General features: G+C 51.2%; 6 protein-coding genes across 6 annotated transcripts; 3 read left to right on the top strand and 3 right to left on the bottom strand.

Annotated features, from left to right (window-relative positions):
• The first annotated feature begins 223 nt into the window (after positions 1 to 223).
• On the top strand, positions 224 to 1,993 carry COCSADRAFT_41962 (uncharacterized protein). Its single transcript, XM_007707630.1, has 3 exons — positions 224 to 982; positions 1,195 to 1,278; positions 1,431 to 1,993. The coding sequence occupies exons 1-3, from the start codon at positions 451 to 453 to the stop codon at positions 1,586 to 1,588; spliced, it is 774 nt and encodes a 257-aa protein (XP_007705820.1). The 5' UTR covers positions 224 to 450; the 3' UTR covers positions 1,589 to 1,993.
• A 156-nt stretch (positions 1,994 to 2,149) lies between these two features.
• COCSADRAFT_41961 (uncharacterized protein) lies at positions 2,150 to 3,705 on the top strand. Its single transcript, XM_007707629.1, has one exon. The coding sequence runs from the start codon at positions 2,210 to 2,212 to the stop codon at positions 3,473 to 3,475; it is 1,266 nt and encodes a 421-aa protein (XP_007705819.1). The 5' UTR covers positions 2,150 to 2,209; the 3' UTR covers positions 3,476 to 3,705.
• Positions 3,706 to 4,225: 520 nt separating this feature from the next.
• On the bottom strand, positions 4,226 to 9,060 carry COCSADRAFT_185866 (uncharacterized protein). The gene is made up of 7 exons (XM_007707752.1): positions 8,713 to 9,060; positions 8,626 to 8,665; positions 7,698 to 8,563; positions 6,132 to 7,638; positions 5,281 to 6,084; positions 5,067 to 5,228; positions 4,226 to 5,013 (listed from the first exon to the last, which is right to left on the bottom strand). The coding sequence occupies exons 1-7, from the start codon at positions 9,039 to 9,041 to the stop codon at positions 4,378 to 4,380; spliced, it is 4,344 nt and encodes a 1,447-aa protein (XP_007705942.1). The 5' UTR covers positions 9,042 to 9,060; the 3' UTR covers positions 4,226 to 4,377.
• Positions 9,061 to 10,067: 1,007 nt separating this feature from the next.
• On the bottom strand, positions 10,068 to 12,394 carry COCSADRAFT_41960 (uncharacterized protein). Its single transcript, XM_007707628.1, has one exon. It carries the CDS (start codon positions 12,328 to 12,330, stop codon positions 10,183 to 10,185), a length of 2,148 nt encoding a protein of 715 aa, XP_007705818.1. The 5' UTR covers positions 12,331 to 12,394; the 3' UTR covers positions 10,068 to 10,182.
• A 118-nt stretch (positions 12,395 to 12,512) lies between these two features.
• On the top strand, positions 12,513 to 13,985 carry COCSADRAFT_279739 (uncharacterized protein). Its single transcript, XM_007707751.1, has one exon. The coding sequence runs from the start codon at positions 12,613 to 12,615 to the stop codon at positions 13,936 to 13,938; it is 1,326 nt and encodes a 441-aa protein (XP_007705941.1). The 5' UTR covers positions 12,513 to 12,612; the 3' UTR covers positions 13,939 to 13,985.
• A 5,117-nt stretch (positions 13,986 to 19,102) lies between these two features.
• On the bottom strand, positions 19,103 to 20,056 carry COCSADRAFT_165690 (uncharacterized protein; the record flags this gene model as incomplete). The annotated part of the gene is made up of 1 exon (XM_007707750.1): positions 19,103 to 20,056. The coding sequence occupies one exon, from the start codon at positions 20,054 to 20,056 to the stop codon at positions 19,103 to 19,105; it is 954 nt and encodes a 317-aa protein (XP_007705940.1).
• Between the last annotated feature and the right edge of the window lie 1,726 nt (positions 20,057 to 21,782).

The following is a 21,782-nucleotide window of genomic DNA, read 5'->3' as shown; positions in this document are numbered from 1 at the left end:
ACGAACAACAATGACGGGGGAACCAGTGTTTGCCGAGATGCATTTGGCATGGCGATGCACTGTGAGGCAATGGACGGCAGCCCGGCAAATGGAGTGTGTGAAGCAGGATGTGTACGGAAGACGAGATATTGAGGCGGTGCAGAGCCGAGTAGCAGTAACGGGCTGTTAGTGGAGACAGCGGGTCGTTCTTGCCGCATTTGCGGATTGCGGAGAAGGGAGAGGGTGGCCGCGACGGCGACTTCCCAGTCGCGCACGGCCGGCCAGCCTTCCATCGTCCACGCATGAGCCCTTGAGACGCCTCACCACTACACCATTTTTCCCCCGCTGCCATTTCTCTCGTTGCGACGTCGAGGCCGACCTGCAAGTCGCCCCCAGCCCCCCGTTTGCCTTCCATTCGCTTAACTTGCCCGCAATCGCATCCATCGCGCGAGTGAAGTCGGCCGGCCAACCATGTCGTCCACAGCCGATCAAGCCTCCACGGCACCACAAACTACTCCACACCAACAGACCTCAGGATCGCGGCCTCAGAGCAGGAACGAGCCTCCATCGATAGGCTCGGTAGAGATGAAGACCCTCGAGGCCTCTGGTGCAGCACCCGCGCCTGCAGACACAACCACGCACACCACAGACGCACCCGCTGTAGCTCCAGCAGCTACACCTGCAGAGCAACCCGTCGGTTCCAGCACCTTAGAAGATGCGCCTGTCGCTCCTTCATCCCCTGGAAAGCTCGCGCCCCCTTCTGCGCTAAATCGCGCAGACACCGAGGCCATCGGTCCGTCGACAGACACACCGGCCGCAAACCCAGACAACACGAACGGGCCTGTCCTAGTAATAATGCTGCTTCTTACCAGCGGTGCAAGGCATCCGTACAAGATTGACGAAAAGTACCTGAAGAAGCGCAGTGTCAAGGTGGAGAACATGGATCCGTACAACATCAGCGTCTATACCCTCAAAGAGCTGATATGGCGAGACTGGCGGGAAGGTACGCATACTCTTTTCTATACAGTTTATGCAAGAGCAGGGGGCGCTTATCACGAGTAAGCGGGGCGTCAGCCGTGACGCGCTGTTATGCTGCTCTTCCAGGTGCATTATTTGTACCTGGCCTCGTCCAAACAGCGCTGGCAAAGAAACTGTGGCTCACAGCGCATCGCATCGCATTGAATTCTACATTACAAAGCTAACTCAAGTGAACAGAGTGGGAGGCTCGGCCCACCTCGCCGGGATCGATAAGGCTCATTCATTTTGGTCGCATGCTTGACGACAAGTCGCCACTCAAAGGTAAGGACCTCATTATGGATTGCGCCAAGGGTATTGGCACAGCTTGTGCGGTTCCTCGGCTGGCCGCACTAATTGGTCGATCCGATTTGAATGCATGCCTTGCATTGAAGACATGATATAGCCCCTGTCAAACACTTACTGACAAACCGCAGAATGCCGATTTCAAACAGATACCCCTAATGTTGTTCACATGACCGTCAAGCCACAAGAGGTCGTTGATGAAGAAGAAAACGCCAAGACTGGCAAATCTGGAAACCGGAGAGAGAGCGACGACGAGCCCACGGCTACCTGCCGTTGCGTCATCTTATAAAAGTACTCGTAATCATGCAAGACTTCTGGTCAAACCACCGCCTCACTATGTCACTTTTAGCGGCTGTCAAAAGTATATACAAGAAGCAACAGGAGCGAGAAAAAAGACCACATCGATCGCTGGAATTAGTTCCTTTGAGTTCTCTTTTGCGGCCAACTACGATGGCCGTTGCGAACGGTATGAATCGTGGCGTTACACGAAGAAGTGGGCGTTTCTTTTCCACATCAACCTATTCTTTTTCTTTTTTCCCTCACCTTGTGCATATGGAGTTTCCGTAATGGCCCGGCTGGTCTTGTAGCTGGTTTGAATTATTGTAGTGTATAAGTACGTAGCCTTTCGTGAGGAGCATTGTCGTTTGGGAGGAAGGCATTTGGAAATAGACTATATTTGAATATTCCAACACCCACCACGTTGTGCAATATGTTAGGATCTTCTTCAAGCGGCTTACTTATGGTGGTGCTAGGATCGCATCATGAAATCAGATCGCGGAAATGGGTCTTGGTGATCCCGAGACTGCGTTCGATGCCGTCATCGGTAAAGCTTCCACCAAGCCCCGATCTCTCACCACCCACCTTCCCTAGCAACCCCACAACATTGCGACTCTACAACGCGTAACCAAACATGGTGCTTGGAGATGCCGATAAGAATGCCCCCGAGGGCTTCACAGACGATCCTTACCCAACTTCGAATGATCCCTACGCATCTTCGCCTGCCCATCCAAACAATGGCAATCGTTTCGACGCGACCAATCTTCCGCGCCCATTACCTGTTATAGGCACCTTCATGGGCTTCTCTGAACGTGCCGTCCGCTTCAAAACCGAAACAACGCTCAAGTTTGCCGAGCGCAAAGTTGGCCGTCAGCTCAATCCGGAAGAAGCGCAGGCGCTCGCATTCCACATCTACAAGCTTGAACAAACAAAGAGCTATTTCGCTGCAACAGGCGCCGCGGCTGGAACGTGGCAATGGTATCGAACATGGGACAAGATGAAATACCCATTTTATCAACCCAAGGTAGAGGACATTGACGTGAATAAGTTCGGTCCAGTCCGTGGACCAATGGCGCAGTTTGCGCGACACACATGGCGATTTTGCCTCTACGTGGTCGTAGCAGGGCAAATGGGTAGTATAATTGGCCAGCTCATCGCACAACCCCTTGCAGCGGTCAATACAGCTAATGACCCCAAGCTGGAGCATTTTGGGGTGGAATTGAAGGCTTCATCGCATGCCGAGGGGCAGAGGAATGCACAGCAAGGGCGTGAGATTGAAGAACGACGTCGAGAGTTTCAAGAGCAGGTGAGGAATCGTACAGGTGGGGGTCCATCACCACAAGCTAGATGGGGCAAGCAGCCTCCAGCACAACGTGACGATGCAGCCGACGATATGAGTCCGACTGCCGGTAATGAAACATGGGGCTCTGAATCTACTAGTTCAGAAACCTGGGAGACTTTTTCCAACAATAGTTCATCGCAGTCGCCTCGGCAAAGGCAGCAGGCACCGCCATCTACAGGCTCTTGGAATCGTCAACCTACACAGTCATCATCATCTTCTCCTTCTCTATTCGACGATAACGACGCCTCTCCCACAGGCGGTCTGTTCCAAGACGAAGTAAAGAACCCGCAATCCCAATCCCAATCAGGCGAGTCATCCTGGGACCGTCTCCGGCGCGGCGGCCAGCCTGTACCACTGCAAAAACCACAACGGCAGTCGCCGCGAAGACCAGAACCCGAACGCAGAGAGGGATCTACGCTAGGTGATTCATATTCGTTTGTCGGTGACGATGAAGAAAGGAGTAGGGAGCGTCAGCGTGTGCAACGGGAGTTTGATGCCAGGATGGAGAGGGAGAGGCAAGAGAAAGATTTTGATGGGGATGAGGGGAAGAAGTGGTAGTTTTAAATATGTCGATGGATATCTGCAAGATTCATTGTAACATGAATTTCTGACAGTTTGTCTTTTTTCTTATCGGCCCTGGTGAAGTCAAGAATTACTGTCAAGCTGTGTCGCGGGATAACGATGTATCAGTGGAATTTATTGCATGATGTAAAAAATTACATGAATCCTGTAAACAAAAAACAAGTCTAACTATTCTTTATCATTAAATGTTGAAAGCCATATTCGAGATCAAACGTTCTTTCACACTGTAGTGCAGTATTCACAGCGGAATATTCCTCATTAGCACCCAGGATTTCGTTATCCAGCGCACACAACTGTTCTTTTTTTTACTCTTCATGAACACTAATGTAGGTTAATTGCAATGAACAGAATGCAAAATAATTCCAGCTACATTCGTGTATAACGATTGGTTCTGGTCCTGTTTCCTTTACGAATAAATGCGATCGGATTAGCTTCTACGTTTTTTTAGCTGCAGGTAGGCGTATATATTTGGGGGTTTCTTGTTTAAATAGGGCTAGGTTATGGGGTGGATGGTAGAATCTAACTAGAAGATGAGAGTAGTGTTTGGTCAAAGAAATGGGTAACTAAAGCAGATACAGCAGCATACATTCAATGTAGCTAGAGCAGCTAGAGCAGCTGAAGGAGCTACGCAGGCTAGCGAGACTGGGTAGCAATTACAGTAGTGGGCAGCCAGAGTGATGTAAAACTGAAGCTGTGCCACTCGTTAGTTCACGTTTACAGAATGTTGGCATTGTTTTATATTCATGTTGTTTTGCGCAGTATATTGAGTGTAATTGGATTGATATCAGGGGGCTGATAATCAATACGAGTAGAGTACGCTCATTGGTGAATTAACGGGAAGTAGGGGGTCCATGTATATTACTGTTTTCTCTCGCTCTTCAATACCTCTTTGAGCCGCCCGGTATTTCTGCTGTACGCACCCTCCGCTTGGGTTTCTCATGCAGCGTTTTACCAGTCGCGGTGCGGACTAGAATACGGGGACCATGCGAATCAGTCTTTTGTTTGTGGCTCGACCAGCGTTTGCTGTGTAGCCATGGATCAGAGCGTTGAGAGTCGAAGGGGCGTTTTAGTGTCCCTATCGCAGCGCTGTTGGAATCATATGCCCGCTCTTCGTCTGTTCTGTGTTTGTTACGGTTCCAAGGACGACGGTGATGGCTGTACCTGTGCCTTTTCATTGCGAAGTTATCCTTGAACTTTTGTATTCCTTCTACAATGTCGGTGTGTCGGTATGCTGCTATCAGGGATATCGTGCCGATGGTTCCGGTGACGGGAAGTGCTATCGCCCAGAAAAGCGTTTGGTCACTGTTCATGTCCCTGATATCTGAAGTATTCATGCCGAACACCGAGGCTACAAAGGAAAGAGGCAGGAAGATGATTGTGACGAGTGTGAAAATAAGAATCGCTTTGGAGTTGCCTTCTTCTGTGATCTCGATGTTGTGTCGCAGGGCTTTGGTAGCCCTTTCTAGCTCTTTGCGAAATTGGGAGAACAAATTCTCTACGTATTCGTCTCGACCCTATATGTAAATTATTAGTTGATTGTGTTTCAAGACGTTCCAACTACACTCACCTCTCTCCTGAGTTCAATCTCATCTACTCCAAGCACTTTCCAGAGCTTATATTCGGCCCTATGTTGTTGCATGTATACAGACGCAACAACTTCAATCTCTTCATCTAAGAGATATAGTTCACGTAAGACCAGCTTGGAAGGTTTGCGGCTGGCTTTGAAGCGCTACCATAGTTAGAATACACCTGATCAGATACTTTTTCATTTAAATACATACCAAAGCAGACAGGTAGTCTCTGTATAGCTCCAAGATCGACATATTCCACATAAGTGGCCTTCTTACGAGATCTGAAAGACCGAGGTAGATAGTAAATTGTATCGAAGCTTTGAAGTGGAACACTGACCTCGTGTCATCGCCAATTTGCGTCATGAGTAAGAGGTCGTCCCTTGCTTTTGACATGGCGAGGTCGGCGAGGGTAGCGAACATTTCAGCCCCAGATTTGTCGTGATAATGTCCTCGAGACGAAACAAGAAGCTGAGGTCCCACTGGTGCAGATCCAGAGTCGCAATGAACATTGAAACTGTATGCTGAGTAGTACACGAATTGGAAAATCTTCTTCGCAGCTTTGACTAGTGTTGCGCGCAAAAAGTACCCGTCATCGAGCTCTTGCGAGCCATTGGCGACACTCTGACGCATTTCTACAGCCTTTGACAGGAGCTTGTTTACACGTCGATTTAGGGTCTCGAGATATCTAAGAAGACTTTCCGTTCTACTCTCCAGATCTGCGTCTGTGGTAGATGCGACCCAATGCTTGAGCGATTCCGAATGGTGTTCTACGTCGGTACTTTGTGGAGAAATATGCGCAAGACGAAGATGGTTAATTGCGTCTTCAATACTGGCGTAATATTTTCTGTTGTCGCAAATATGGCAGGATGATACTGGATTGTCAAGGTCCGCTAGGGAGTGTATTGTTGAGTAGCCATCTCTGGGTATATCTCTTACCACATATGTTGGAGAATTGCCTGTAGCATGGCCTTTCTTCAGATGACCGCAGAGTTCTCGTGATGTTTTGAGTACAGCCTATGGTTTTTAGTAATTGTGTCACACCCTAAGGGGATTCGACTTACTTGATCTACAATCGAGATTGAGCCCCAGCATCGATCTATGAGGGGATGTGCATAATGCTTGGGCACGAACTGGCCAGTTAGGGCTTTTACACCGTCGGCAAATACATTTCTGAGAACGAACAACCGTGCCACCTGCCAAAGAAGTACGTCTCGCCCGGAAACTTCATGGCTGAAGGCTAAGTTTCTGAATGACCTCGTTGGTGAAGGAAAACGCTCCTCTGATTCCCCCTCCCTGGGTGTTTCGAGATACTGTATAAAGTTCTCTAGGCGAGAAGGCGGGTCCAGCAGGATCTTTGAGTCAAATTTGACATCAATATCACCTATCCTTTTCCTAGGAATGGAGTTCGCACGAATAGTTGTTTGGTTATTACCTTTCTGCCACACAACAAGAGATGCGGCACGAAAGCCGGCTTTCAAGTCTTGATGGGGATGATAGATTCCCCCGTCAATCATACGCAGGGTGATTTGTATCAGTACACCACTGGAATCCATCGGAGATGTAGCTTCGTTTTGGGATTGGGAGCCCACTTCGTTTTTCTTATCATTGTATGTGGTAGGCCATGCTAGAAAGGGTGGGACACGTAACTCCTGATTGATGCGCTGGGTGTTATTCTCAAAGCTGGATTTCTGAAAGTCCTGGCGTGTGACGAGATGGCTCGGCTTGAGTCTTTTTCTAGTGGCCCTAGTGGCCCTATTGGCCTTCATTCTGGCCCAACTCCGTTCTCCGCTAAAGTCGCTGCTTCGTGGATCAGGGTTTCGTGAATTTCGGCTAGAACTTTGTTGTTTTGAGCTGGTCTTTTTTTTATCAGAACTGGCCGTAGTGGTTTCGGGTTTCTGCGGTGCTTGGTCTTGACGAAGGCGTCGGGTGTGCTCAAAAAGAATTTCAAGCTCAGGTTGGTTGCACTCTTGCATTATGATAAGGTAGTCTGGGTCGTCGTCGTGGTGTTCGTATGGAATGTCGTAGTATATCAAGGTATCCATATCAAGATGTTTCCTATGTACCATGGGATATGTAGGCAGTTCCCGTGCACTGGAATCTGGAGCAGGCGGTGGTGGGGGAGCTGGGCCTGGATTGGGATTCACTGTAGATTGAGTACCCATCATCGCGTCAATCTGATTAGGTGCAAATCCGAAACGACTGAGGCGCTTTCTGTATTCAAGCTCAAATCGCTCCTGAAATTCCTTTTCTTCTTGTGTTTTCTTTTCCTGTAGATTTACATCATGGGCTATCTCATCACGGATTGTGTATCTTACTTCATCTTGCAGAATAGATGCAGCATTGTCTTCCACTCGAGGTTGCTTTTGGTTCACATCCTCTCTGACCGGCCCAGATGTTTCTTCCTCTGACTCGCTGGTGGTTTCAGAGAGCGGCTCGCCAGGTGAGGCGTAACCTATAGTTAGTTGTGGTTGCTTTAGCTGGATATCGGCGTTTTGATCCTTCAGCCCTGTAGAATACTGGTTATCTGCTCCGGCCTTTGTTTCTTGATCTTGCACGGCACTAGACATTCTGGATATGTTAGTCTAGATCGAACAGGTTCGAAAATATGCTAAGCTCTAATAACTGACCTCTTACGTGATTCCGTAGCTACCTTATCTTGTTCGTTGTCAGAGCTCAAATTTCCATATTCGATGAATAGTCCTCTCGTGAAACTTCCATTTGTGGACGGTTTTAGCTTGTTGCGAAGGCTCATGCGCACTGAAATGAACAAAGATCCCCTGGTCTGCACAAGTTTTGGCCATCGTGATGCATCGAGCTCAACATTATCATCCGAGGTGTACAAGATACAATCGTCGATGTGATAGTCTGTGCTCCGAAGACATTCTTTTTTTATCATAGCTTTGAGCGCAAAAAATGTCTGGCAACTTTCCAATGGCAGGTAGAAGACGGTCTTTATAACAAAGTCTGCCGAAAGTTGTATCAAGCTTGTCAAGCCAACCAGAAGTGCTTCTTGTGTTACGAACTCGATGCTTTCGTGGAATGTCGAAGCTAACGTTGAAGACCCGCATGTGATTAACGTATTTGAGCCTATTATCAAGGCCCATAACTGAGGTACACGCAAGGAATAACTTGATGTTGTTCCAGGTCGTCTGAATTTGCTGAAAGATTGATGACGATCTCGATCTTGGGCCGCTTCCCGTGGATAATGCTGCTGGAACAGACCTCGCGGAAGATGCAAGGAGTCATCGGCCGGAGGATCTGGCCAATTCCCGCTGCTGACATCGAAATACGGATATGAAACGAAAGTGGCTGATACATCGTTCTTCTTTGAATTTTTCGTATCTTTGCCATTACATCTCAGGACTGTACCTGGCTGGATATAGCTTCCATAAGCGGATGTTATTTCGAATTTGTCCTGAACCTGCTGAAGTAGATACATGAGGACCGTGATCGCATCTGCGTGGTATCGCAGTGCAAATTTGAGTGCCGCTTGCTGGTTATGGTCAGTAAGTCTGTGAAACTGTATCAACTTGCACTTCTTCAGCTGCTACTAACTCGAAACGTCTCGAATGATGAACACTCGGTCTTAAGATGTCTTTTTTGAATGTAAGCATGAATGATGTTGGCGGATTGGTGACTAACAGCCAATGTTGCATAGCTCCCGAGTCGGTATCGCTATCCTTCTCATCCGGAACACCTGTTACAATTTTTACTGACAATCGACTTGTCTTATCTGGGATGTCTGATGCAACCGAGGCTATGATATGCAGCTCTTGGCAATCTTCCTGCAAAGTTTCCTGGAACTCTGAGGTAGCAGTTCGTCTGGCAGCCAAAATGCTTTGAGTTAGTTTCGTGCTGTCCAAATCAATAGTGATGACATCGTCATTATCATCGTCCTCTCCATCGCTGTAGGAGCTTGTAGTGTCTGAGCTTGACACAGTCGATGTGGAGTAACGGCGCATCCTCGACATTGCATTAAGCTTTTTTTCGGGGGTGAAGGATGGGGAAGAGGGTTCTCGGAGGTAGAAGGGCAAGTGCGGCCAATCACTAGTATACCGAGGAAACTGATTTCGGCCCCCACACCAAGCCCCATCCATCTATGCAACTCCTGAAATGTTTGGCCATTGTGTGCATCAGGTATAGCAGCTGAGTTGACTAATCTTCTCTGATCAATTGAGAACTCTTCTTAACCAGCTAATAAGCTTGCCAGCACCTTACTGAGACTCCTGCAGACCCCTATACCAAGTAGATATTGAGTAGGGAAAGGAGTACCTCGAACACGATGTGCATGATTTCAAGACGACGCGAATTATAAACAAACAATGTGGATTATTGCTGTGAAATGACTGCGACAAATAGAACCTTTTCGTGGAAGGCCTTACCAACATTTGACAGGGCTCTCAATCTGACCAGCGACTGGCACGAAGACCCTTGACTTCTATGTGTATAGTAAGTGGAGAATCAGCCCCTTCTTCAGAACAGATTACTAGCACACATTATTCACTAAGTACAGTTGATCCCGGTTTCATAGATACGCAAAGCATTCATAGATGAATAGCAATATTAGATTAGTACTGGCAGATCAGTATTTGCGCGGGTGATCACCAGCGAATCCCTGCTGTCGTATGTACTTACATATTGAGAATACGTCACGTGATCACATTTTGGTTCGAATAGTAGACAATTTTGTAGCGCTACTTGTTGCTACGCGACCATTTCTATTTTGCAAATTACAGTGTCCTTTGCATCGGGAATAATAATAGCATACATAAAAACTTCTATCACACCATGACCGCTCAGAAATATTGCCTCTTAGTTGACCGATGAAACTGAAAAACCAAGACCAAGCGGGATAGCCCACCAAAGCGAGTCCCCTTTACAACGAAGTATCAGCATGACGTTGATGTTGTTTTCAACAGAAATTCGAGAAGATAAATACGCCAACTCTGCACTAATATAGTAAAGTATATATCAAGTAGAATACTACTAGTAATGTTGCAGTAGCAGTAAAGGCTTTAAGCAGGATTCAAACCGTCGGTACTGGACGATTTTATTTCTTGATTCATCACTCGACCGAGAAATTGCATAGATATTACACAGAAGCACAGCAGCCTACTGCCCTTCTGTCAAAACCCTCGTCCAATCAAACTTCCTCCACCCTTTCCTCCACCCTTCGACCCTCCTATCCCCCTTGACCCACTTGCCCTGCCTCTTGACAACCTCAACATCAACATCCAACATACCGCCCAGCACCTCTCTGGCAAACAAATCGCCCCTCGGCCACGCCCGCTCATCCTCGACCACATGCCCCAGTCCGCCATCTAGCTCAAACCACACATGAAAATACGGCATCTCCTTCGCCAAACTTCGTCGAAACGCCGCTTTCCCCATGCCGTTCCGTGACGCCTTTTGCGTGTCCACCAACGGCTTGTGCTGCGTCCAATCGCCAGCTTGGGCGAGAATCGCCTCTTTAAAAAATGCAGGCGCCATGTCCCCCAGCTCGAACGGGATTGGTACAGCATTCAACGCCGCATGTCCCTTTCTGCCAGGGAACGCGGCATTTTCGTAGAAAACAACGTCCCGGCCTTGCTCGTGATACATGCGGGTGAGACATTTCATGAAGTTGCGGAGTTCCTCCCACTCGTCGTCATCGCACTCGAGGAGGTTGGTGCGGTGCGCTATGGGCACTATGACGGCGCCGCCTGTGCTGATTTCTGGTTCGGTGGGGAGAGTGAGGAAGACGCGGGTTGCGAGGGAGATGATGGGGGCGACGGGGGGTTGGGGGGGTGACTTGTCTTCATGGTGGCACAAGGGGCAGGCGTCGAGGATGCGGGTCATTTTGGCATAGTCTTGGATTGCGGCGTTGCGGAGGTTGATGGAGGATTTGGGGGCACGGGCAGCGAGTTTGGTGGCATTTTCGTCGAGGTAGTCGAGGTCATTGTCGAATTTACTGTCTTTTGCGATTTTGGAGGCGAGGAGCTGGCCTTCGCCGCCTGGTTGGGTTTTAGTGCGGCGCTCCTGACGGACCATGTCGTCGAGGGACATGTCGTCGTTTTCCTTGACGAGGCCGCGCTCGGTGCCGCGCTTGTTAGTGAGAGCGATGACTTCGCCCTCGCGGCCGCCGGCGAGCATACGGTTGTCCATTGCGTTGAGGACGACGACATCGCGGTCCTTAGAGGTTGATGCATTTGCGAGAGCGGCGTTGTATTCGGCTTCGAGTTGGGCGGCTTCAGGGGCCTTTTTCATCTTGGCCTTCATCATCTGGGCTTTGAGTCTGTTGAGCTCGGTTTGGCTGAGTGCAACCGTATTTGCTGTTGGTTGTGGATTATGGACAACTTCGCCCTGGGGTGTATCTGCTGCTTCTCCAGAGTCGCGGGACGGTCGATGAATGTCTGCCTTTAGTCTGCGCTCCTCAAAGAGCTCGCCTGATGGCTTCTCCTTGCCCACATAATCCTTTCCATACATTTTCCTCCGATCAAGCTCAATCTCCTCCTCGCGCGCCTCGTCAAAGTCACGCAGGTCGCCGTACTTTTCCATGGCGACTTCTTCCACGCTTCGACCTGATTCCTGCGCATTCCGGTATATTCCCTTGAGCTTCGTCATGCGCCATTGCGATCCGGAGTCTCCAAAAGTGTAGCCCACTTCTCGTTGGGCCGGCTCGTCAGCCATAGGGGCTTGCTCGTCCTTGACATCGGCCAGATGATGGTTCAGCTCGGCTTGGTGGATCTTGAGCGCATGCTGTTGCTCGGCTGATGCTTTGACATAAGTTGTCTTCTCCTCCTTCTTCTTTCGCTGGACGTAGTCGACGTCCATGGACGATGGCGCCTTCATCCAATCGTCGCGCTGCAAGTCTGCATCTGCGGCCTCCTCAAGCTGCTGGTCCAGAATATCATCGTCAGGGGGCATGTAGTCTTTTTCCTGCGGGGCGTCGTCGCCAGAAGATTCGTCTTCGTCGTAGTGTCGTGATTTGCGCTTTCGTGTCAGGCGGTCCTCATCGTCGCTTGAGTGAGTCTCTCTGTGCTTGCGCCGCGACCGGTCTTCCTTCTCATGTCGCTCTCTCCGCTTCCGTCGCGAACGCTCTTCAGATGTCTCCCGATGGTGTCGCGACCTCTTGGAACGGTGGCGCTCTTCGTCATCGTGATGGCGCGAGGAGCGGTGCTTGCGGTGATGTCTGTCGCGACTCCTGCTCCGGTCGCGCTTCTTTTGTTCATCTTTTTTCTTACTCTGCGCAAGCTCCTTTTCGAATTCCTCCAGACCCATATTGGTGGTATTGGCGACGATCTTGATTTAATTGTCCTCGGTGATGTTATGCGACGTTGAGCGCGTGCGGCCAAAGTTTCAAGCCGCCGTCAAAGCTCGGGCCTGACATCACCGCGGCGGTTTTCTAGCGCGTCCGCCCCGCCTAAGAATTTCTAGAAGGCCGCGTCTGGCGGCTGTTCACTGGAGTTGTATAGTACCTGCTATTTTCTTCTCTACACTACATTCTATTTACGACACTTCTACTCCTCCTTGCCGCCGCTTCAACTCAAACAAAGCCTCGCCATGTCCGCCTCAAAGGCCCCCGAGGGCGCCGCGCCCGCCGCTGCCTCGAATGCGCCCGTCTCCATTGTATGCGTGGGTATGGCAGGCAGTGGAAAGACAACATTTATGCAACGACTCGTCTCCCACCTCTACACCCACCCCGACCCCACGAAGAGCGAGCCATCAGTATCCAAGACATCTCCAACCCCGCCCTACATTATCAACCTCGACCCCGCCGTCCACCATGTTCCCTTCACACCCAACATTGACATTCGCGATAGTGTCAACTACAAAGAGGTCATGAAGCAATTCAATTTGGGTCCCAACGGTGGCATCCTGACAAGTTTAAACTTATTCAGCACAAAAATCGACCAGGTCATTGGTCTCTTAGAAAAGCGAACACAGCCGCCGCCGCCTGCAAGAGAGCCGGAGCCTAGCACTGTGGAATTCATGACAAGCGGTGGAAAGGGCAAGCAGGCGGCTCCAGTTCAGCAGGCGCAGGTCAAGCATATCCTGGTTGATACGCCAGGTCAGATTGAAGTCTTTGTCTGGTCGGCCAGCGGAGAGATTCTTCTTTCGAGTTTAGCCAGCACATTCCCCACAGTGATTGCGTACATTATCGACACGCCACGGACAACCAGCACAAGTACCTTCATGTCCAACATGCTATATGCCTGCTCGATCCTCTACAAGACAAAGCTGCCCATGATACTGGTATTCAATAAGACCGACGCCCAGGACGCCCAATTTGCCAAAGACTGGATGACGGACTTTGAGGCATTTCAGACCGCGCTCCGAAATGAAGAGGAAGGCGGCACTTTTGGCGGCGAAGGCGTAGGCGGAGGCAGCGGATACATGGGCAGCCTGCTGAACAGCATGTCGCTCGTACTTGAAGAATTCTACAAGCACCTTAGCGTTGTCGGCGTTAGTGCTATGACTGGAGAAGGCATGGACGAGTTTTTCAAAGGCGTTGAAGAAAAGAAGGCTGAGTTCGAGCGGGATTATAAACCCGAGCTTGAGCGAAGAAAAGTCGAGCGAGAGCAAGAGAAGAAGGCGTCGCGTCAGCGCGAACTAGACAAGATGATGAAAGACATGAAGGTTGGCGGCGCCGGCACCAAGCCAAAGCCCCGGCCGCGCAAAGAAGAGCCGCAAACAGTCAGCGATGCGGAAGACTCGGAGGACGATGCCATGGCCCACGACGACCTAGACTACGAGGACGAAATGGACTCGGATGATCCGGAGTCGGGCATTAAGGAGCGCTACAGACAAGCGGTGCAGGACCGTGGTCTCGACCAAGGCGAGGACCACAGCTTTGCGCGTTATGTTAATATGGCCAAGTTCAGCTGATATTGATCAATCAATGAAGAAACGGAAGAAAAATAATATACCCGAAATTGCAAAACGCAATTCTCTTTCTCTATCACTCTCTCCATCCTTTTGATTAAAAAGGGAACTCCAACCGGGACCCTTTCTTTCCACATGTCACACACATTTCTTTCTCTTCTCGCCTCCGCACACCCGGTTCACCCCCATCCATGCCCCTCGCTACAAAAAAAATGCAGGTGCATCCCGTATGTCGGTCACCGAGGCGCAAACAACACATGTGTTGAGAGATGGAGAGAAAGGGGGATGAGAGAAATCCCCAGGGTTTTGCATTGCATGTGGTACGTCGTGTGTGCTGTGCAACTGACGGGTAGGCCCAGCGGGCCGCAGCGAAGGAAGGGGGATTGCGTGCCAGCCGCTCTTTTGGGGGGGGGAGGGGAGTGTTTCCCGCATCTCTCTCCTCAACAAAGATGGAATGGAGAGAGCGAGTCTTGTTCGCGTGCGGGAATGCCGAATAATTGTATCAGAACTCTCTCTCTCTCTTTCTCTTTTTTTTTCTGTTCTTCTTTTATCCTCTTCGAATCTTCATCACATGCGAGTGCAACAATCTTTCTTTTGCGCTTTCCTCGAGTTCCCCATTCATCGTGCCCTTGTTCTGTCGATTTTTTTGCAGATGGAAGGAGGGTGAGCAGTGTCACCATTCTAGATCTTGCCCTTGACGCCGCAAATGCAAGCTTCGGAGGAGGAGGAGAAAAGGTAGACGGGACAATTATCAGCGCAAAATGGTGTGTTGTTACACCGGGCGCTCGCTCACCGCACCGCTACCGCTACCGATACGTACGTATGTCTGTACGTGTTGGTGTGAGCTCCTCTGGTGATACAAAACAATAAATTATCCCTGGTCTACCCTAATTCTCCGCCGCCGCTACTGCGACCGTGTATCTGTGGGATGATATGGGATGCAGGTGAGGGTAATACAAGAGGTAGCTGACCGAGAAGTTTTTTTTGCTTGCTCAGGCTGTTTTCGATGCGAGTGAGATGGTTCATTGTAGTTTTCTTATCGTTTCTCGGGGCATTGCAGCGTTGTTGTGTCGGACTTCAATATATATATATGTGTGTGTGTGTGTGTGTGTAAAAAAATCTTATCTCTCCTCTCTTTTCTTTAATCGACGGGAAAGAAAAGTTAGTTAGAGCCAACATGCAGACTAAGTTTGAAGAAATAGTGATATACCGCGTGGTGATTGTTCCTATTGCGGAAAATCGTAATCGACTTTGTCATTTTCACTACACCCACTGAGAAGAAAGAGAAAAAAGACTGTATCTGTATTGCTCATAACCTATTCTCCTCCTCCTTCATCACATCTTCCATCCACCCTTACCCCCTTCTTTCTAAACCCTTTCCTCATCCACTTACCTCATCTACATATCCCGTATTCCTCTACGCATACAACCTCCACCTCGTCCACTCCCTACGTCCGTATGCGTATCTTCCCCCCCGGGTCTCCAATCGGTGACCCGCACCATTGGGTTCTCCCATCAAGACCAAGCAAACGAGCCGAAGTAGGTAGAGCCCCCCATGTTCGATTTTGATTGAGGGTTAGGTCCTAGATCCCTAGGTGCTTGCCCTTTTTTTAGGGTAGAGGCGGCGTCCGAGGAACACGGAGGGTGAGAGCGGGAGGGGGGAGGAGATACGGATAGGGAAGGAGAGGGGATGCCTTGTTGGGCGAGTGAAGGAGGTGAAGGGGTGCTTATTGCGGGATTGAGGGATTTGGAAGGATGAGTTGAGGGTTTTTTCTTGGGTTACATAAGGCACGTGTGATGTGTAGGGCTGACATGAGGTTTGCTTGATTTGCAGTGTTTTTTTCTCGTGGACATGGATTTCAACACTGCGGTGTTTGGTGCATGTGTATGTGTTTTTTGGACATGTGAATGCGTGATGGGGGGTATTTTTTCGACTGGGATTGAACGGACATAGTCAAAGCTACAGCAGCGATGTTTGAAAGAGAATGGCGACGAGAATGATAAGGCGATCTTTTGTTTTTGTCTGATTTTCATATTGCATGAGAGTAGTAATTGCCGGAGTTTGATATGCTACTATATTGAGAAGTGCATGCTCATCCTCCGCGGCGTAAACTCGCTCTGTCGTTTTTTCCATTTTGTGTCTCGACGAAGACGAATAGAGCGATAGCCCCAAAAGGGAGGGATGGTGCAGAGACGCAGAGCAGAGATTGCGTGTCCTCTCTTTCCTGAGACGGGCGTAACGTAGTACTACTATGGGCTATTTACCAAATGCAGTGCACATGTACAGGGTTTCTGCATATTTGCGGACATGGAGATGAGCAAAGAAAACGAGGTTTGCCCTGCCTACATATGCGTTACGCATCCCCCGTGCTATCAAGACTCGACTAAGGCAGATCTGTCTAAAAAAGGATGAGTAGGGGAGTGAAGAGAGTTCGCTTTTCGACCACTTCACACAGGGGGTCGAGGGTGGTAGCTTTCTGAAAGAGTCAATACTATCTTTGATTGGTGACTGTGAATAGTTTCATCAGCTGCTTAGGGGGCTGGAAAGAGAGCAAGGACCAGGAAGCCATCTACTGTCAGTACATTTTTCCCTCCCCCATTTCTTACTTGCCCAGATGCATGGACCAGGCTAGGTTGTAAGGCCACGGTAGTAGCCTCCGCCCCCGAGGATGTGGTTGTTTCCCCGCAAACTCGCTTACGTACGGCCATGCATGCTCAGCTACCATTTCGGGGCCAGGGGGGTTGCTGATGTGGCCATGTCTTACGATATGCCAACCAGTTCTATGCCCGGCGCCGATCAAGGGCCGACCGTGACAACGTGCGGGGAGGCGTGTAAGAAATGGGAACGAGTGGTGCGGGGGTCCTGTTGTGTTGCAGGGGATGCCGTGGTAGTCGAGTATCAAGTGCATTTCATTTGGGGGTAGGGGAGAGAGGTAGACTGTATAGATGCAGTGATCAGCGAATCCACGGATATTGTGTTACGCATAGACAGAATGGACCGACGAGCAAAATTGGGAGGCTTTTTGGGTGCGGAGAAAAAAGAAAGCAAAGGGTACATGTAAGCTGCTGCTGCGGCAGTGGAGGTTTGCTGCCGCGGAAGTTGCCGCCAACAAACGCAATCATGCACGGGGTCCACGATTTCAAGTGCATGTGTCAATGTGCTAGTTTTGATGGTTCTCGTCCTGGTGTAGGATTTGGATATGAGTGGTGGTCGCATCGAGAAAGTCATGTCTGCAAACCTTATCGTAGATGGACATTGGCCGCTTGGCTGAAGCAGGGCATAGTGGGTGGCGGAAGCCTAGAGTGGCACAGCGTTCGGTCCCAAGATTTGACTGGGGATACCAGTTGGTTCCAGCCTCGAGGTGATGATTACTGTCGCTAGTCAGCTTGATTCGTTGTAATTTAGCGTATAGGGCTTGCTCTGGCTGGGCGCACCCCCCCCCCCCCAAAAGCCGTGCAGATCCGTAAGCGGCCGGATGGACATGCAAATACAAAACATGGAACAGTCAGCAAAATAACAAAGGCCGACAACGACAGAGCAAGGGCCAAAAGCAATGAAAAGGATATTGTCAGACCTGGGGGAATGGTGTGACGCCCAAGAAGGCGTGCCAGACGGGATCCTCGGACGTCAGAAAACGGAGCAAGAATGTGTGCAAGGTGTGCAAGGGTAGGGCCAAAGTGCAGTGTGCGTAACCGCTCGGGGCATTGCTGAGTCTGTCGTAGCGGGCTGTCGGCTATTGTCCGTAAGAGTGTATTGCGGCGCAACTTTAGCATACCTACTAGGTGTAATCTCCTTGAAGGCATGTCCTTGACTGTAGATTTGGTAATGGGGCTTGGATGCAAAGCGTTGTAGTAGTGTAGCAGCAATGTGTGGATTGGAGGGGTTGGTTTATCTGACCCAAGGGCAGGCCAATGACAAGCACCGGAATTGACAGCCTACCCAATCAGGCCTCATGTGCAGATCTTCAGGGCTTTGACCGAGATGTTGAAGGACGATCTGCAGGGTCTGCATTGCTTGGAGGGGGGAGCCGGCCTGCACGAACTAGTGGATTTTTTTTCCAACATGAGAGTTACAGGCAAGCGGTAGGCAGGCTGGGATTGGAAACAAAGAATTGAGAATCAGCCGTTGGCTTGCATAGGTTCTGGGGTAGCCTGCGGGGAGAGTACGCCGCAGCGACTCACAGATGGCAGCGCGCCAAAATAAGCTTTGTGAGGCGCTGCGTAGCGGCCAAGAGTGGATAGCAGGTGAGGAGAAAAAGGCTAGGAACGCTGCGAACCATGGCAAGCCGACGGCAGATGGCCTTAGTAACGAGATTGCGGAATGACAGCGGGCCACCAAGCTGTAGTTTGATTACCGGTCGTCATCGTCACCATTGCATGCGCGCCATGGGCTCTGCGTCTGCTGGCGCGCTAGTTGGTGAGTTGGGCGACTTTGATGGAGCATCTGTCCACGACGCCTTTCCATGGTTACAAACATATTGTTGAGACTACCAAGCCACATTGCGTTAGGGAGCACTGACAAAACTATGCACCTACATACACCAAGCAACCTTGCGAGCAGGGACGAGGCATGTAAATGTGTATGTGTAACTGTTTTCATTGCTATTATCCGAGTGGCAGAGTGAGGGGGTGATGGTCTGTAACAGACACCGCTCAGTCGTCCTCGGGCGCCAGTGCCACATATGGTCAAAAATCAAGACAAAAATCAAAGGTCGGTGCACCTTGCAAAAAAGGGCGGGTATCCATATTACCAGTTCCAAACCCACGTCCCTATGATTGAAGCCCTCATCCATCCAATTGGCCGTCATCATGGTAGCGCTACCACCGTATTGAAACGAGAAGAAGGAGAGAAAAAAAACATGTCTGTAAAGACGGCGTGACTGCCGTTAAGGTATATACAAAGGAAAAGGTCATGCGTGCGAGCAAATGGCATCGCCCACCCAAAAGAAACGCCGAGATCCGTTTGTAGCCATGACGGCGTGCGTCTATTTCTTCCAAAACGGCCTTTTTTAGTAGAAAAAACTCCATTAGATGCTGATCGTAGCCGTAAGCGCCTTGCTCCAGAGGTTGTTAAGCCTCGTGCCGTAGACCAGAAAAAGTGATGACAAAGCGTGAGACAAAAAAAAAGAACCGAAAATAGACAGAGAGAGGCGTATGACAAAGCTGATTACGATTCAAACTTGCGCTTCTCTCCGCTGGCGGCAATGGCCAAGGCGTCTAGACCACCATACGAACTAGGGTTGTAGCTGTAAGGAGTGGGGTCGGGGTACGGCGAGCGATGTTGCGAGCTTGAAAAGTCGAGAAAAGAGTCGGACGATTGTACAGGAGCCATGTATGACGCCGTAGCGGGACTGACGGGCAGGGTGGGGTCCACCATGGAGAGCGATGAGAGAGAAGGCATTGTTGACTGCAGAGGCGCTGGCTTAGGGCGCTTGGCCTGGTGCTTTGCCTTTTTGACGTCGCGGTCGGCGCCCTTTGCAGCGTTGCGACCGGTCTGGTGGGTGCGGCGGTGCTGCTCCATGTTGTCCTTGCGAGTGAAGGCCTTGTTGCACTCGGGGCAGAAGGCGTCCTTTTTGCCCGTGTGCTTCTTGGCGTGGCGCGCAGCGTGGCCTGAGGTGGTGAAGTAGTCGTTGCAGCCGAATTGTTTGGCCATTGGGCACGGGTAGCTGTTCTTCTTGGGGCGGGCGTTAAGGGCCGAGGGCTCCGAGAGCTGCTGATGTTGCTGGTGGTGCGGGTCCTGGAGATGGTCGGGCCTGTTGTTGAAGTAGCCGGGTTGGGGTGGGTAGGGCATCGGGGCCGCTTGTGGCTGGTGCATGGGGTAGCTGAGGTCCTTTTGCGAGGGGAAGAAGCCATTTTGCGAAAAGACGGGCGAGTCCATGCCCTGCTCAAAGGCAAAATCGGGCGTGATGGGCGAGGGAGTCTGCATGTTTGAGTCTGAAGAATCGCTGCGGACCAGGCGGGGGGTTGGTGGTGAGGCAGCGGGTGACGAATAAGCTGAGGTGCGGGACTGGAGGGAAGGAGTGATGGAGGGGAGTCGGACAAGTTGAGGTGGAGGCGCCGGGCCGTCGTTTAGCAAAGACACTCTGCGACCTGTCGAATTCTTGCCGGACAAGGCGTCCATTTTGAGCAGACACGTGCCGGTGCAAGGGGGGAGGTGATGAAATTCACAGTAATGTGGGGGGGAGCGAGAGGGGGTTGTGCGGTGCGGTGCGTGTGCAAAGGCAGGCGCAGACAGGCAAGCACGTGAAAGTCCGAGGCGAGGCGGGCAGCAGCAGCAGTGGCTAGCAGCAGCAGCGGTAGTCGCGGTGGTGGTGGTGGTGGTGGTAGCAGCAAGCAGCGTGCAAGAGAGCAAGCCGCGGTAGAGAGTCAGATGGATGACGTGGTTGAAGAGGGCAACAAATGGTGAGTGGTGAGGGTGAGGCAGTGGTGGTTGTGGGTGGTAATGGGAAGAGGGATCTGGCAGCAGCACCAGACGGTTGGGCGGGCGTGGGTGGGCAGTTATAATGGGCAGGCACAAGCAGGGCAAAAGGCACAGGGTTCGCCCACCCGGGATCAGGGCACTATCAGGGACTGAGAATTGCATGCGTGGAGATGGGAAAGTGCAGTGCGCCCTAGGACGCTAGCGCGGTGAAGGAGCAGGGGCCCCGGCGATCAGCTTCTGGCGAGGCGACGCGCGACCAGGAAGCATGCGCACCAGCACCAGGTGGCATCAGCTCATCTTACGCCTGGCATGGCGCTACACAGCCGGCGATCGAGGACGACGCCCCCCAAAGCTTCTTGTGCTGTTGAGCCGGCTGCTTGGGGGCAGAGGTGCAGCAGCGCGGGCGATCAAGACAAAAGCAACCCCAGACGAGAGCAGGCGCCGCCCAAGGGCAACCCTCGGCCAATGCTGCGCGGCGGAGTAGTGCCGTGCCAGGACGACAGATCGCGATCTCGTCAGTCGGGAGTGAGAATGGCAGTGGTCAGTGGCCAGTGGGCATGGCAAAGTGGAAGCACCATCCCTCGGGCTGCAACTGCTCTCCCGCCTGCCCGCCTGCCAGCTCACGCTTTTTCTTTTGCTTGCCGCTCCTCGGATATGGCACTCGAGCATTTGCCGGGCGAGGGCAGCAGTACATGGGAAAGAGTAAAGTGTGTGAGTGTGGGTGCAGGTGCGGGAGTGGGTGCGTGTGATGAGCATGAGTGAGAGAGTAGTGAGTGTGTGGGTGTGGGTGTGGGTGTGGGTGTTGTTGTTATTATCCTTATTCTTCTTCCTATTATTGTTATTATTCCCAGTTGTTGTTGTTCTGGTTGTTTGCACGGTGCGCCCACACACACGTATGTACTCGCATCCATACTACACACACACACAGGCATGTGCCCCTCAACAAGCCGATTACACACCGTACCGCACCTGTATGTAGACATGTACCGTAGCAGCAGCAGCAGCAGCAGCAGCAGCAGCAGTCACTCTCCTTTGTGTGCCCTCGGCCGCTGGGCAGCTGCAGCGCGAGGCGGTGGCGGCAGAGGCTGCCGTGTTTCTGCAAGCAGGGCGGAGGGCGGGCGTTCTGCGGGCCAGTAGGCCAGGGTCTGCGTGTCGGTACTGGCAAAATGGACGGGGCGGCATAAACGTCGTGATGTCTGATGTAATCCAGAGATCAGGGTCTTCTCCGCTCCCACATCCCTGTCGGCTCATCCCTGCTCGGCCGTTTCCGCTAGTGCCATATCCGGGCAAGCGCGCTCCTCGACGCTCAGCAGTGATCGAGCAATCAGGTGGGGATCGATTACGGCGCCGCTCCCAATGACGTCGACCCGCCCGCCAGCCAGTCTTCTGCGCCACAGCCCCTGGAGCAGCTGTCTGCCCCTACTAG

The sequence above is a fragment of the Bipolaris sorokiniana genome (assembly GCF_000338995.1).
Source record: "Bipolaris sorokiniana ND90Pr unplaced genomic scaffold COCSAscaffold_20, whole genome shotgun sequence".
NCBI classification, from domain to species: Eukaryota; Fungi; Ascomycota; class Dothideomycetes; order Pleosporales; family Pleosporaceae; genus Bipolaris; species Bipolaris sorokiniana.
The sequence above is the reverse complement of the archived record's forward strand: the minus strand, read 5'-3'. Positions and strand labels throughout refer to the sequence as shown.